The sequence below is a fragment of the Populus alba genome, chromosome 15, assembly GCF_005239225.2.
Source record: "Populus alba chromosome 15, ASM523922v2, whole genome shotgun sequence".
NCBI classification, from domain to species: domain Eukaryota; kingdom Viridiplantae; phylum Streptophyta; class Magnoliopsida; order Malpighiales; family Salicaceae; genus Populus; species Populus alba.
In genome coordinates, this window is record NC_133298.1 from 12,363,485 (window position 1) to 12,379,525 (window position 16,041).

At 31.5% G+C, this 16,041-nt stretch overlaps 1 protein-coding gene and 1 pseudogene across 1 annotated transcript; one reads left to right on the forward strand and one right to left on the reverse strand.

The window, feature by feature from the left end:
- Positions 1 to 112: 112 nt before the first annotated feature.
- Positions 113 to 2,841, reverse strand: LOC118033427 (COBRA-like protein 4). Its single transcript, XM_035038412.2, has 6 exons — positions 2,614 to 2,841; positions 2,436 to 2,515; positions 1,838 to 2,294; positions 1,417 to 1,564; positions 828 to 1,105; positions 113 to 594 (listed from the first exon to the last, which is right to left on the reverse strand). Exons 1-6 carry the CDS (start codon positions 2,681 to 2,683, stop codon positions 308 to 310), a joined length of 1,320 nt encoding a protein of 439 aa, XP_034894303.1. The 5' UTR covers positions 2,684 to 2,841; the 3' UTR covers positions 113 to 307.
- A 9,307-nt stretch (positions 2,842 to 12,148) lies between these two features.
- On the forward strand, positions 12,149 to 14,477 carry LOC118033426 (probable UDP-arabinopyranose mutase 1; annotated as a pseudogene).
- Positions 14,478 to 16,041: the final 1,564 nt, after the last annotated feature.

A 16,041-nucleotide genomic window follows, 5' to 3' on the forward strand; every position in this document is an offset into this window, starting at 1 on the left:
CGAAATCTCAACTTTTCAGAGGAATTTGGAATGCAGAACATCTTTTTCAAGAGAATTGGATTTCTGAATATTGATGTGTACTTGTACGTTCCCATTTTGGAAGGTAGAATGATTGTTTCCAGAGAACAGTGGATTCCATTGTAGAAAAGGAAAAAACGAGTCTTAAATTCTCTATACAAGGTGCATTTTACAAACTTGTTAACTACTAGTTGCATCCTCAAGTTCCCACCTCCCCGAAGATCTCTGTTGGTGAAATAGCCTCGAACATTCAACCTGTTAACTCGAATTAATTGTTACGGTTCAATGATCACCAAAAGGCTAGCAACTCTAGAAGGAAAAATGCAGAAATAACAAATGATAACCCAATCACATTTTTGGGGGCAGAATTAGGTAAGTATGGGTAATCGTCAGGAAGGGGCATCATGCATTCATCCCCATTGAAGTAGACTTTTCTCGGGAAAGCCCATCCCTTGTTCAGTGTAAATGTGTTCTTATCCTTCTGCAGAATCAACTCTGTCTGGATATTTCCATCGGGGCCGGCTTCCATTAGGATATCATTGAAAAACTTTACACCATAAAACATTCCAGAGTCATCTGCATAAATATCATCATACAGCAACACTCAGCCTAATTTCAACAAATACCAAGTAAATAAGGAAGGAAAATTACAAGTCAGAAGAAGCACTACAAGTAAGATGGTTAGACATTTACACCGTGTGTAGATACCAAGTATTTCCTAGTTTATGCATGGTGTCATAAGCATAATAATTCTAGTAGTCAAAGAGCTTTTCAAAGCCTTGTTCAAGTGTTATTATATATGGACTTACTTGCTGATATATATGGCAAGAGTGGCTTGTAGGCAAAGCTAAAAACTTGAGTGATATTGTTAAGATTTGGATGCTGTGCGACAAGTGTCCACTGTGTGTAGTTCAGGCGGTAGTTGAAATTGGTGACGGAAATTTTCACTCGCCAATACTCCATGTAGTTCAATTTCACATGCCAGTGCACACGGATAGGGCAGTTGTGTTGCGTGCATTGCACTAATGGGGTATTATCTTTCGTTGCTGTGTTTAGTCCTACAACGCTTTGAATCGTCGAATCACTCCTGCATTATGTGAGAGAGTTCTTTATTATGAAGATATCCTAAAATATCAATGCAAATGTTCATGAGTCTTCAGGAAATTAATAACATCGAATTGCCAATATCTTCTTCACATTATCTAGCGGTTGCAGACATGCAATTTGCTGTGTAGAGTCAGAACACTGCAAAACCATGTAGCAGATTCCGAGGAACGCACATATATACGGACAAAGATGCAGTGTACATGTGCACAAATATAGTATTTAGTAGATGAAATGTATATGTGACTCTGTAATGCAGCTTGTTGTGTGTTTGATGGTTTGAAAGAGTCTTACGGAACACAAGTGCTGTTGTTCTGGCAGCCACAAGCACAAGTTCGACAGGGAGTGATGGTAGAGTTGTAAAAAGATGACATCGATACGCAACAGGTTGGATTCCTAGACGCCAACATTTGCGAGTATGTGCATGTCACATTCCATGTCACTGCAAATAACAAACGAAGGATTAAAATGATGGTAATTGTGAAAGCTACTGTAACTGCATGCTTTGGTGTTTACGCAATTGAAATGTTTTGATTCCAAGGTTTTTCATTAAAAAAGTGCAACGCCACACAGTAGCTGATTGAGTTTCCCAACTTGAATTGATCATCAACCAACACTTTCATCATTATCAACAATGAATCTTCTGGTTTGTAATGAAAATAGATTAGTGTTTTTGGTTGTCAATAAAACTTCCTTTCCCGAGAAGCAGACTTACTCATTGCTTGAGTTGTTCGACGGCCATCGGAAGTGAGGAAGACGGTAGGTGGAACAATTTTTGCTTGGCTGCAAGAGTAGCCTAGTCCAGGACCGAGCAAAGTGAAGTTCTTCGGCAATCTTACTGTTTTATTAGTGCTACCAGAACGTCCAACACTCAACTGAAAAGAAGAAACTGCGGCTGAAGGGTCCTGTCCCCATGACGATACCACACCACCTTTGCAGCAATTGGAAATCTGCTGGTTGTAAGGCACCCCTGGAAGCAAGTCAACGACAGTAGGATTCTTCTCACAACTGTGCGGGATGTTCCCTCTGAACTTGGAACAGTCTCCTTGCTCAGTGGCTTGAGCTCCCACCATTGACCAGATAACTTCTTTCTTAGCCCATGTCCATCTTAGGGTCCAGCCAGGACTCATGATGTGACGATACATTTGGAAGTTGGTCATTGTCACCACTGCCTGAAAAGTCACACAGGTAATTTTAAATCTTCTCAAGCATTTATATCACTGCAATCTGTCGAACAATTCTGTTCGCTAAAAGCCTAATCTGCAGCTATTTTAATAAGCATTAAGAAATGTTAACGAAAGATGGTTACTTACCACATAACCATCTGGAGTCCATGAGATAACGTCCCATTTGAGCGTTAAGTTCCCAGTTGGGTCCAGATAGTCATATGCCTCTGAAATTGCAAATAAATTACAGTTCAAAAGATACAAATAATTAGTAGTGCATCAGAGCATGAATAGAGCTGAAAACCCTGAGCAGAGGCTATAGTACCTGCACGAGAGAAAACCAGAAAAAAGAAAACAGCAAAGAAAAATGGGGATGAAAATCTATCAAAATCCATGCCTCAAGCTCTCTAGTATCAGACACCTTGACGCAGAAGATACAAGGGAAGGGGAAGTAGCATCAAGCTTATGAAGGCTTGAACCAGTTCATTCTCATGGACTCCCTATATAAAACCCTCACCAACCAGCCTTGTTGCAAGTTCATGTCATTATCTTGACAGGTTTACTTTTGTACATTATGCGCGTGTCCATCCAGGTCTGTTACAGAGATTCTTTGTTTAGGATTGACCAAACCTCATCTGATGTAACCCTCCAATGGCCATTGCATAGCTGAAATTACATGGATACCAGTTCATAGCTCAGACGGCAAGCAAGGCTGGATGTAGGGGAGGGACATTGTTGCCAATGAATGTAGGAGAAGCTTTCAAAACTACAAGATTAATTTTAAAAATGATTTCCTCTTTAGTTTTGTCTGTATGAGGGTGCTAAAGATCTTGGTAGGAGCTGGAACAAGCAGTCAACTCCCCTCATGAGAATGACTTGTCAACAGCTCTCTCAGGCCACATGGGTTAAACTTTTTTGCAAATTCATGGTCAATTGGATGATTTTATCAAGTTATGTAAAACATACTGTTGTTTTTAGATTGATTTTAATTCAAAATTATTTATGGTAAATAACTTCTTGTAAAAATAATTATGTTAAACTAAAAAAATGACTCAAAGTAACTATTATTTTTTTTTTATTATTTACGTGGGTGTCCGGGCCAGCTTGCGTGTACCATGACTAATCCCATGGCTCACTGAACATCCTGCAAACTCAATGAGCATGTAAGGCACCGCGGGGGTGACAGGCGTGCACGGTGAGGTTTGAACCCAGGATACAGAGGAAGGGAACAAGTCCCTTCAACCGCTGGGTCAAGACCTCAAGTGCCAAAGTAACTACTTTTAAGAGAATGGGAGGTGACATTTTGTGAATGAATTTATTGATATTGTTGTTAAGAATAGAATAGCTTTCTCAAGGAAAAAAACTTGTAATTAAATATAAATGTTATTCGGTAGTTGATCAATTAATTAAGGAACGTCGAATGATACTTCCTATCTAACTCAGTTGAAAACTAAGAGATTGATAATGAATAGAATCAATCAATAATAATTAATTATTCTTCTTCTTTCGGAGGTGGAAAACGTGCCCGTGGTTGCAATTAAGTTTGTTGTCCTTTTCCACTTCCTGTATTAATTGAGACGTTTTGCATGGATTAAAAGAAAATTTGGGAATGTTGTGCAAATTGTGTTTTATCAAAAATAAAAATTTACTTCAGCTTATATTTTAAATCATTTAAATTTACTGATATCAAAAATAATTTTTTAAAAATAAAAAAATATATATTATTTTAATACATTTCTAAATAAAAAATATTTTAAAAATTAATAGTTACCACACTTCCAAACATATCGTAATTACTTATAGATACATCCCTCTTAGCCCAATATTTGATGCTTTTGATCTTGTATTTTGTAATGACATGCATATCATTGAATAAGGAGTCTCCTTGATCAAGGAGATTTTAAATGTGTTAGGATTAATTACAATATTATAATTTGAATGAGTCGTTAAATAGTATTATAATTATTAAAAAACATATTGGTTTATAAAAGTTTGAATAAAAAGACTAATTATGTATGAAAAAACACATCGTTTTCAGTACACTCTACCTATAATAAGCTGTATTATTGATTTTTTTTTTAAATCATGTTTCTATTCATTAGTGCATTCAAGGTTTAAGAAAGATTCTATTCAATAAAAAGGTCTCTATCTTATCAATCTAAAACCTAACAATTCTAAAATCTGAAATTTAACAGTGTATTTATTTTATTTTATATATTTAATATCTAGAGATTTACTTTATAATATAATTTTTTTACTATTAAATATTAAAGTCTTTAATTAATTATTAACATTTTATTTTTGTTAATTCATGTTTTAGTGATTAATGGCCGTGGGTATGAGGTTGCCACTCACGGTGGTGGGTGATGGCTGTTGGTTTTGGCAATCAAAATTAAAGCTTGTGGGAAATACCTTTCTTCTGCTTTAAGAGAGTGTGCTGGGTTGTGGCTTTGGTCACTAGTGAAGAAGAATGAGAGGCTAGTAGATGAGGGAGACTGGTTTTTAATTGCTATGAAAAAGGCATGCTGAGAAACGAGGCTTTTTCTTTTGTATTTTTTTGTTTATAAATGGACGTGTTAGAGACTATGAGCGTGGTAATGTTATTTTATGAGAATCTTTATTTATTTATTTATTTTTTATATGAGGGAGTGTTTTTTTTTTTTCTAACTAATTTCTCCCCTAATTGTCTCTCCTTTTTTAGTGTGAAATGGCTTTTGTTCTAACTAATTCCCCCCCCCCTCTCTTTTTTTAATGTGGCACAGCTGTCTATTGGCAAAATAAATTTATCATTTTCCTTCTAATTGCTTTGTCACCGAGTAAACTCGGTGGCCAAGCAATCCAAAATCACTTTGATCCTTTTTTTTTTTTATCTTTCCACTTTGGTATTTTTATCCAAATATATTTTGTATTTTAATTTTTTTTTTATGATTTTAAAATGAGTGCATTCAAAAACTAAATGTATTAAAAGTAAATTTTAGAATTTTTAACTCTTTTGAAAAGATATTGAAAATGCCAATGTCAACATAAATACATTAAAAATATATATTTTAGAATTTTTAGCACAATTTAGAACAAAGGACTAGAAAGAGCACATTGAGATAAGTTATTAGAGCTAAGAAGTAGGGGTGAGCATTTTCGGTTCGGTTCGGTTCGGTTTTGAACTGAAAAAAACAACCAAACCGGTTCTCTCTTTTTTTTTGAAAAAAAATCAAAACCAAACCGAAACCGAGGCAAACCGACCGGTTTCGGTCCGGTTCGGTTTTTTATTTCAAAAAACCAAGACAACCTATATGCAAACAAATTAAAAGCCAAAATCAACAGCATTGATTTCATTCCAAATCCAAAACTCTGCTATAAATCAAATCCAAAATTTCTTGCAAAATAAACATGGTTTTTCCTATATTTTTCAAATACCCAAATGCCAAAAATCACGGAGGGGGCTGCTGGGTCCTCCCAACGACAAATCACGGCAAAGAAAGGAAAGCTGAGTTCCTTTGTGGGAGGTGCCATCTAAATAAATATCAAGGTGATAGATAATAAACCATGGAGAGGAATTTTGCTTTTCCAAAGCCATTAGAATCGTCCAATATTGCTTAGCCAACACACTATATAATGTCAGGGCTCTCTGATTGTTGGGAGATGCTGAGAGTTGGAGAGAACACACAATCACACGCGCAAAGAGAGAGAGGGAGAGGGAGAGGGGGCTGGGGCTGCTGGGAGGGAGAGGGAGAGAAAGAGGGGGAGGGGAGAGGGGGCTGCTGGGAGGGAGATGGAGAGAAAGAGAGAGAGGAGGCTGCGGCTAGGGTTGGAAAGTAAGAGTGAGAGGGGGGTAATTTTTCTATTTATAGTGCTTTTTTTGAACCTGTTCGGTTCGGTCCGGGTTAACCGGTTCCTACATTACAAAACCGAACCAAACCGGGATTTTTCCTAACTATTCTAATTGGTTTAATCGGTTTTTTTTTTCGATTCGGTTTTTTCGATTAATTTTTTTTCGGTTTTCTCGGTTTTTTCGGTTTTCCGGTTTTTTTGCACACCCCTACTAAGAAGTGAAAATCCAAATTTCATTAGGAATCAAACTTAAACAAAGAACTCTAAAGGAATTAGGATTGGTAAAAACAAACCTAATAGACTGGATCCCTGTGTACTTTTTGAACCATATTTAAAGATTCAAATGGAATATTTCTACAAATCAAGTTAAGTGAAGAATTAAACATCTTAAGATTTTTATCCATATATGATAGGCTTACTAAATTGTTCAAATGAGAGACAACGACATGTTTAAAGTCATGTCTAAAATTTGCAAGCAAACTAGCACAAGTCTAGCCCATCTTTCCATATTGGGATGTTAACATGAAAACTTATTAATAATGTGGTAAGGGTCTCACATGACTAAAAAACCTCTCTATAAGGTCAAACTCAATGCACAACTCATTAAATTAGATCAATATAAGAACACATTAAAGTAGTCCAATTAGAAATTAGTTGTTAACTAGAAAATTTATCCACCTCCTCACACATATATAACCAATCGTAACCTCTAAAAAAGAAGGGAAATCATGTTTAAAGAATCAGAGAAGAGAAAGACGAGCTCTATTGTTTTTAGAATTATGATTTTTTAATTTGCGACAAGCATAATTTTTAATGTTAAGAAGTTAGTACTCCTGAATTTTAAATTTTCATAAACATTAGTCCACTTCACTGTTCATAAATATTAGTCCATCGCATTAACATATACGGCTTTCAATTCCATAATAAGTTGGACAAAGAAACTAACAAGTGTCACTAACAATAGAAAGATTTTAAAATTCTTATCATTTTATTTGATAACAAAAGGAATTTTTTAATCAATTTAAACATCAATAACATTAATTGGAAACCTCACAAGGATGATGTTCTTTTCAAATATGATGATTGGACTAAAAGGTTAAAAATGGATTGCTAGACTTGAAAATAATGAAACAAAACAATTCTAGGGTTGGATTTAAAAAAAAAAAAACAAATTCAATACATATGTTAGAGGAGAGAAGTCTTAAAGGCTATATTGTGTATGTATTTACAAAGTTTAAAAAATTTATGATTATTGGTTTAAGAAGACAAGAATGGAAGACAAGAAATTGAAACCTAGGTCATTGCAGTTTATTAGTCGTGAACCTCACTAGCTTGCATGGAAGCAATGATGGAGAAGGAAAACTATTGTGGCACCTATCTATGAACAATATTTTTAAATATAAGTTTTTAATGGTCTATGGTTCACCGTTAATTGGGAAAAAATGATATCAATGGGCCATTCATTAGGTATAAGCATATCTTAAGGTTTAGTTATGATACGCGAATGTATGAGCATTTAATACTTGATATCAATTATATGGAGGGTAGGTGAAGTAGTTCAAGTGGTACTTCAAGGTGAACTATTAGTGTTGTGGTGTATTTGTTTGTGATTTAGCTGTTAGAGTGTTGTCTTGTTAGGCTATGTAAACACTTGAGCCCAATCTAGAGACTAGCTTGTTGTATATAAGCTTATTAGGTTAATAAGGCTTCTTGAAAGTTTTTGGCATAATTTCTAGATTTAGTGTGTATTTAATATTGTAGTATAAAATATATTTCAAAAATATTTTTATTTATTTTTGATATCAACATATTTAAACTATCAGAAGATACTAAAAAATTGCATCAATTTAATGTTTTTAAAACCAAATATAATTTTAAAATACATCAAAATAAAATTCACAACACAAAAACAAATTTCGGTAGAGCAATGAGCCACTGATTTGCAATGAGACCTTAGATGCTCGGAGAGGATTCACGACCTATCATGCTTCGGATTAGAAGGTAGTGTGGGTCTTGGCTTATGTTGTACGTCATGGATTAGGTGATTAAAGATGCAAATTTGAAACTCATTAAGAGGTGCAAATCCCGAGTCTGTTATAAATCATTTGAGATTAAGTTCATTCTTCAAAAGATATTGAAAATACACTTCTAAAATCAATCTAGTTGAGAAATTCTCTTCAATGGTCTATTCAAAAAATAAAATTCTTCTGCTAGTACAAGGAGATAGAATTAACAGGCATCTGATAAATTAATTAATCGCCGGGAGCCGGCTTTCCAGGTGGAAAAAATAGATGTACAAAAGAAAAGATACAAATTTTATAATCTTACACGGTGGAGTAGAGAGGAACAGGTAATATGCACGGAGCAGGCCATGGCTGACCTTTTTGTGTTCCACTCCTTTGGCTTTGAGTACTTGAAATCACATCACGTCAAAAATCAAAAAAGTTTGTATTCAAAACGACAGCAAGCAAGACATCCCTCTAAAATCCAAATCGGATTACATTTATCTCGCCGACGAGGCCGGTGTCCCACCATCATCGAATTGCGTTTTTGCCACCTCCCATGTCTCTGCTCATTATCTGTTTCCGTTCGAAAGATGCGTTTACCAGGCATAGAAACATGATAGAATACAGCCAAAACTTAATCAACCATTTATGAAATCCAGCTAAGTTTTAGACGTTGTTTATCTGCGCGGTCCGGTCCATGTTTTTTTTTATATATAAAAAAATTAATTTAATTTTTTCAATGTTTTTAGATAATTATGATATGTTAATATTAAAAATTAAAAAAATTATTTTAATATATTTTTTGTTTTGTTATAATAATCTCTTTAGATTATGTTAAAAGTATGTTATTAAAATTTTGTATTTTATAGTCTCTTTGTTATCAAGGAAATCAATAAAATCATATTACTTCTTATGGTTTCAACTTCAGCGTCAAAGTATAGGCGACAACTAACCATATGTGGGGAAAAAATTCTCTTAGAGTCATTTAAGTATAGCATATAGAAATAAATATTATATGCTAAGAAAGTAATTATTTTGGTTTTGATGGTTTTTAGATTTTGCTTAAATTAAAAGAAAAAAATTAAAAGTGCAAGATTAAAATAATAAATAAATATCAAGATTAGTGAATAAATAAAACATTGTTCGTAACAAAATATTGTTTTAAATATATAATGATGTGTTTGGAAAATAATAAGAATGTAAATTATATATAATCAATATGCATCTTAAAAGAAAGTTTTCTGTATGAAATTTGATTTTAATAGAAATTATTAACAACAAAAACACTACAAAAATTTGCATCTAAATTGAAGATTAAAAGTTTGTCTTGTTTCTTTAGATAATAATATGTGCTGTATTTTAATTAATTAGAGTGAATAGAGTTTTTATTTGGGATATGAATTGTCTTTGCATTTGCATTTAAATCAGCACATGCTTAAACTTACTTGAACCTATCGAGTTTGAGCAAGTTCAAATATGCTTGGAGGTGTGAGAGATTTTTTTTTTATTACATAAAAAAACTTCAAATATTATTATAAATAAAAATATACATACATGAATGAATTATAAAAATCTCATAAATTTATTATAATTATCAAAATTACATATATATATATATATATATATATATATATATATATATATTTATATTACCCATGGCTTAAAGTGAGATGCGAATGAATTAACCTTTTTGTCTAATAATTTTTCCATCTCGATTTTCTAAAAAATAATAATATAAATTCTGAAAAACAAAACACAACGTACAATAGCTATTTTTTAAAAGACATTGAACTTTCTGACATAGAATAAACACATTATGCATGCATTTTCATTGTTATATAAAAAACTATCTCTTGAAATGAAATAAAGTATAAGTTGGGAATTTGTTTTTGGATAATCCAAATATATTATTATTAATAAATAAAGTGACAATTCCATCTTTATATTTATAAATTAAAATAAATTCTATTAAAAATATTATATATCCTTAAATAAACCACCAACACAAACAAAGCATAATGAGCAAATGTAAGAATAGCTTGATTGGTATAAAACAACAACATAAGAAGTAACTGCAAACCTTAATGGATATAGATTAAAGATGACTTTTACTTTCTTGCAATATGAGTAGAAAATGAGAAAAGGAAATTTGAATTGTTTGTTTTTTCATTTTTACCATTAAGAATTGACATGAGAAGAAAAAATTAAAAGATTTAAAGTGACATTTTTATTTATTTATTAAGTTAGTAAGCTTTGGGTTTGTAAATTAAATTTAACATAATGGTTTGCTCTCAAATTATCAACCGATCGAGTTGATTCAATCCAAAAACTTTAGGTTATTTTAGAATTTAAGACATGTTGGGTTTCAAGTTAAAATAAATCCATTATCTTATTTTTATAAGTGGATTTGAATTGGTTCAGTAGGTATGTTTATATCTGACATCATTAATGATGAAGCAAGATTAGTTGGAAGTTGGGACTATCCACATTGAAATGTAGCATTGTTAGGATTATGATTATAATTTTCATAATTAGTATTAAACTAAAAGAACATTTATTTCTATATATGTTTGTTATAAATATTGAAATATTACAATTATATCATAAATAATTAACAATTCATTTCATGCTTTAAGAATACTTATTTTTAAACTCTTACCATGATATTGAGACTTGACTTATGTTTATTTTTCATACTGGTTATTATTATAAACATATATTTTGTATAATAAGTTTTTTTTATATACAAAGCTATTTGATTATTGTTATTATTATATTTTTAATTATTAATGTTTTTGTTGATATGTTATTGTTTGAATTTTTTAAATTCAACTATCCGCTTAGGTTTCTTTAAAAGTATAAATATAAATGGTTAATTGTTAATTGAATGGATAATTAAAAGTTATGATTATTAGTTTTTATTTTAATTATGATTATGATTATTTTTAAAGTTGTAAGCATGGCTAATCATTGCCATCTCTACATTAATACTTTTGAGTTAGTGATGAACAATCTAAACATGGTGGTTGGGTAAAATAATCGAGTCACGGTGTAGATGGATCAGCTTGGATCAAGAATTAGAACACACATTTATATGGTTGTTTTTTACATCAATTTTAGCTAGCATAGAAAACAATATCACATTAACATATATGTTAGCATAATTATTTAGTATTAACATATTAGAAGGTGCATTTGTCTTCAAACAAATAAACCTTTAATATAATTGTTTTAAAATAAATAAAATATTAAAGACAAGGATTATAAAATAATAAGTTATTCTAGAGATAAATAATTTAAAATAAAAGATATAAGATGATAACATTCAAACTTCACTTTGTATTAAAATTCATAAATCAATATCCTCAAGCGTATAAAAAAACAAAAGATTTTAAAACACATTGAACATTTAACACACTTTTTCTAAAGTAATTTAAAAAAAAAAAAACGAAAGAACAAAATTAAAATTGAGCCTTGTTTAAATCTAAAGACAATTGAATTTTCGATTTTTAAAAGGCAAAAGCTATTTAATGCTCTTAAAACACTTGTTAAGCCCGATCAAAATGTATATCTAAGGATACCATTTATTGTTGGATTATGAAAAAACATAAAAAATAATATCTAAATAAAAATAAATGATATTTATTATAAATATTTAGGTATTAATATTATAGTTATATATTTAAGTGTTGACAATAAATTATATATAAAATGAAAATGAAAATTAACTTGAAACATTAATTATTGAAAAATCCTTAGTGAAATACATAAACACCATGAATATTCTTGATTAATGTTTGTTTGGAAATGTGTTTTTTATTGTATTTGGATATATTTTAAAAATATATTTTTCTTAAAAAAATAATTTTTTTTTTAATATTTTCTAATGATTTTAATGTATTAATTAAAAAAAAAACTAAAAAAATTATTTTAATATATTTTTAAATAAAAAATATTTTAAAAATAACATCCTACACTATTATTCTAAACTCGCACTATATCTACGCTGTTCGCGCTCTCTCTCTCTCTTTCTCTGCAAGTACAAGGTCATCAGCATAAGAAAAACCCCAAATCTGTCCACTCTTCCTCTCTTACTATTGTGCAACAATGGCTGAGACCAGTGCCTCTCCGACTCTTCTTTTGAAAGATGAGCTTGACATTGTAATCCCAACAATCAGAAACCTTGATTTCTTGGAGATGTGGAGGCCATTCTTTCAACCATACCATCTTATCATCGTCCAAGATGGTGACCCTTCAAAAATCATCAAAGTCCCTGGAGGCTTTGATTATGAGCTTTATAATAGGAATGATATTAATAGGATTTTGGGTCCTAAAGCCTCTTGCATTTCCTTCAAGGATTCTGCCTGTAGGTGCTTTGGTTACTTGGTTTCTAAGAAGTACATCTTCACTATTGATGATGATTGCTTTGTAAGTCTTATACCATGATTCTTCTTTCTTCTTCTTTTCTTCTTCTTGAATGCATTTGTGTTTTTGGGTACAATTTTGGATCTTTATGCATGTTCAAATTGGACTTGGGATCTGTTTTCTTGTTTATAGCTAGTAGCAATCTTCTCATGGAATAATTAACAGATCGGCTTTTGATTGGTATATTGATTTTTTTCAATGCTGACAGACCAACCCATCAGATTGCAACCCAACCTTAAATCATTTTATGTTTCTCTTACATTTAACATGTCTTATCTCGTCATCTAGATCTGTTGTTTGCACCCAAGCTGAGAATTCTTTATGGTTTTAAGTTCAGCATTAACTAATGACATTCTAGCTTTGCTACCAGCTCATTATTTTCGACCTTTAGTTTGTGCATCAAATAAGAAGCTTAAAACTTCGCAATAGAAGACACTCTTCTATATATATGACTTTAAACAATTTTATTTTGTATTTATTCATGCCTATTAACCCTGCACCAGTATGCTTTCTCACAAATTTTTATCCATATCTTTTAAGTTTTCAAATCTTAGAAGGATGCATTATGCATAGAGAGATCTGCATACTGAGGATATGTGCTTTAAAATTTGAAACTGGAAATAAGATCCAAAGTTGAACATCCTTTATGCGATTGCAGGTGGCTAAAGATCCATCTGGCAAAGAAATTAATGCTCTTCAGCAGCACATAAAGAACCTTTTGGCTCCATCCACTCCATTTTTCTTCAACACCCTATATGACCCGTACCGAGAGGGTACAGATTTTGTTCGTGGGTATCCATTCAGCCTTCGCGAGGGTGTCCCCACTGCTGTATCTCATGGCCTTTGGCTCAACATCCCACATTACGATGCTCCCACGCAGCTTGTCAAGCCTCTTGAGAAGAACACTCGGTGGGAAGATCCTTAATGCACCTCTAAGTCATTTTTGTAAGTTCATTTAATAGAAATATTAACTTTCCATATGTTTGTGGATGCTGTTATGACAATACCAAAAGGAACCCTCTTCCCAATGTGTGGCATGAATCTGGCCTTTAACCGCGAGTTGATTGGTCCTGCAATGTACTTTTTGGTCTCATGGGTGATGGTCAGCCAATTGGACGCTATAATGATATGTGGGATGGCTGGTGCTCCAAGGTTTCTACCCATCTTACAGAGCACCTTTCTTTCTCTGTGTGTTGTTGTTCACTGTCCATTGATGTTTATTCTTTAGGCTTTAAATCAGCTTGCTCTATGGCCAGCAAATTTCATATCTGTTGCAGCTCAAATAAGAGATGTTTTACTAACCTTGTAGGTTATTTGCGACCACATGGGCTGGGGAGTCAAGACAGGATTGCCTTACATCTGGCATGGTAAAGCAAGCAACCCATTTGTGAACCTTAAGAAAGAATGCAAAGGAATCTATTGGTAAGAAGAACTGATCCCATTTTTCCAGTCTGCTATCCTTCCGAAGGACTGCACCGCTGCTCAGAAGTGCTAAATTGAACTCTCCAAGCAAGTTAGGGCAAAACTTGGTAAAGTGGATGAATACTTTATCAAGCTAGCAGATGAAATGGTCACATGGGTTGGGGCATGGGATGAGCTGAACCAAACCGGAAAGTCCAGTGAAGTGCCCGACGGTGCTGCAAAATAGACTTCATGGATAATGCAAGGAGGTGACAGTAGTTATCAGGTCATGGATGTTATCTTCTCATCCATAGTTGTAGCCTGGTGTTTTGAGCAGCTCTTCTCTTCATGTCCAGGCATTTCCTCTGAAGCTTGGATTATTTATTTTGCAGGCAGGGAATATGACCCTATTTATCTTAATATTAGTATTGAGTTTAGAACAATATTAAGAAATTATGCTTTCTGTAGCCAATTAGATTGAATGGTTAAATTATCTAAATTAACAATGATTGAGTAGAGTTAATGCCTTCTGGAATTATCTAAAAAAGTTTTATGTTTTTTTTTAATTATTTTAATATATTGATGGGTAATGCAAAATTGTCCGGCCCTTGGCGAGACCGTAAGCGACAAAACTAGTACTTTCTAAGTATATATCGTTGGAGCTGATGGGTAGACGTGTGGCATCTTACTTGTAAAAATATCAATCGGCAAATAAAAGGGTCTGATTTATCCCTCTATTTTCACATCAGGCAAACCTAATCTATTGGCAGCCAACAAGGATTGCATTGAAAACGTTTCATTCAACGCCAGATAATTGGTTTAGAATAATTGATTAATCATTCTTGCATGAACAAAAGGGCCTTCGTAGTTTGTTGGACACTGATACCCCACAAGTCCTCTCAATGATTTTATTTTTATTTTTATGGCCAAACAGAAGGTTTAATTGATTATAGAAGTGCAAAGAGCCTTCATAGTTTGTAGAGTCTTTCATTATTATTATTATTATTATTATTATTATTATTATTTTAATTAACATTTGTATCCAGATTAAATAGCGCGTATATTCATTAATTAAATATTAAACTTGTTAATTAAATATAAATAAATATATAATAAAAACCTTTATTAATAATAAGTATGATTTTATATAAACAAAGTTGGTATCATATGTAATTAATTAATTGATTACATGACATATACATTAATATTCTTAATATATAAAACCATGTTAGTGTGACTTAGGAGGATGAATTGCAATTAAAAAATTTCTTTATATGAACAATAATGGACCCTGGATCTTCTACTGTATATAGTAATAGTAATTCATTAGATAATTGGTTCACACTACATTGTGGATTAAATTTTTTTTTTAATATAAAAAAATATTTAGATGTTGTTAATATATTTTTTAGCAACATGAAAAATCTTAATTATTAACTCAAAATCTGAGATATATGTTTAACGAAATAAATCAGGAATTATATGCACCAATAATTTTTAAAATAGATCTTAACACTAACTAACAACTAAGTTACAATGTTAAAAAATAGATACAAATAAATATATCATATCATATGCTATAGAGAGCCCTTTATTTTTATTAACTTCATTATATGACACTAATATTTTTTTATATAAAAATTTTTAAATTATATTTAAATAAAATAATATTGTAGTAAAAATCTTTCTTTTCTGATTAATATCTCTAACATAAACAAAAAAACATAACATGTTTTTCTATCATTTATTTAATAAAACCTAAAAGCATTAACATGGTATCTCATTTTTCAAGAGCTGATTTAAAATAAAAAGAAGAAAATACCCGTCAAACTAAAAGCATGTATCATATTTTTCATGAGAATATCTATTTTCTAGACAATATTATATTTATTTCAAAAACAATTTTATTTATAAGAAATGAAACCTAATAATTTTAAAATAAGTGTGTTCAAAAACATAAAAGTAATACAATATTTGTATGTTATTGTGAAAATATATTAAAATAATTGTTTTAGAAAGCATTATTTTTTATATTAGATATTAAAATATTTTTATTTAGACTATACTCTCAAACAAAGTCTTAATAAGGTTGA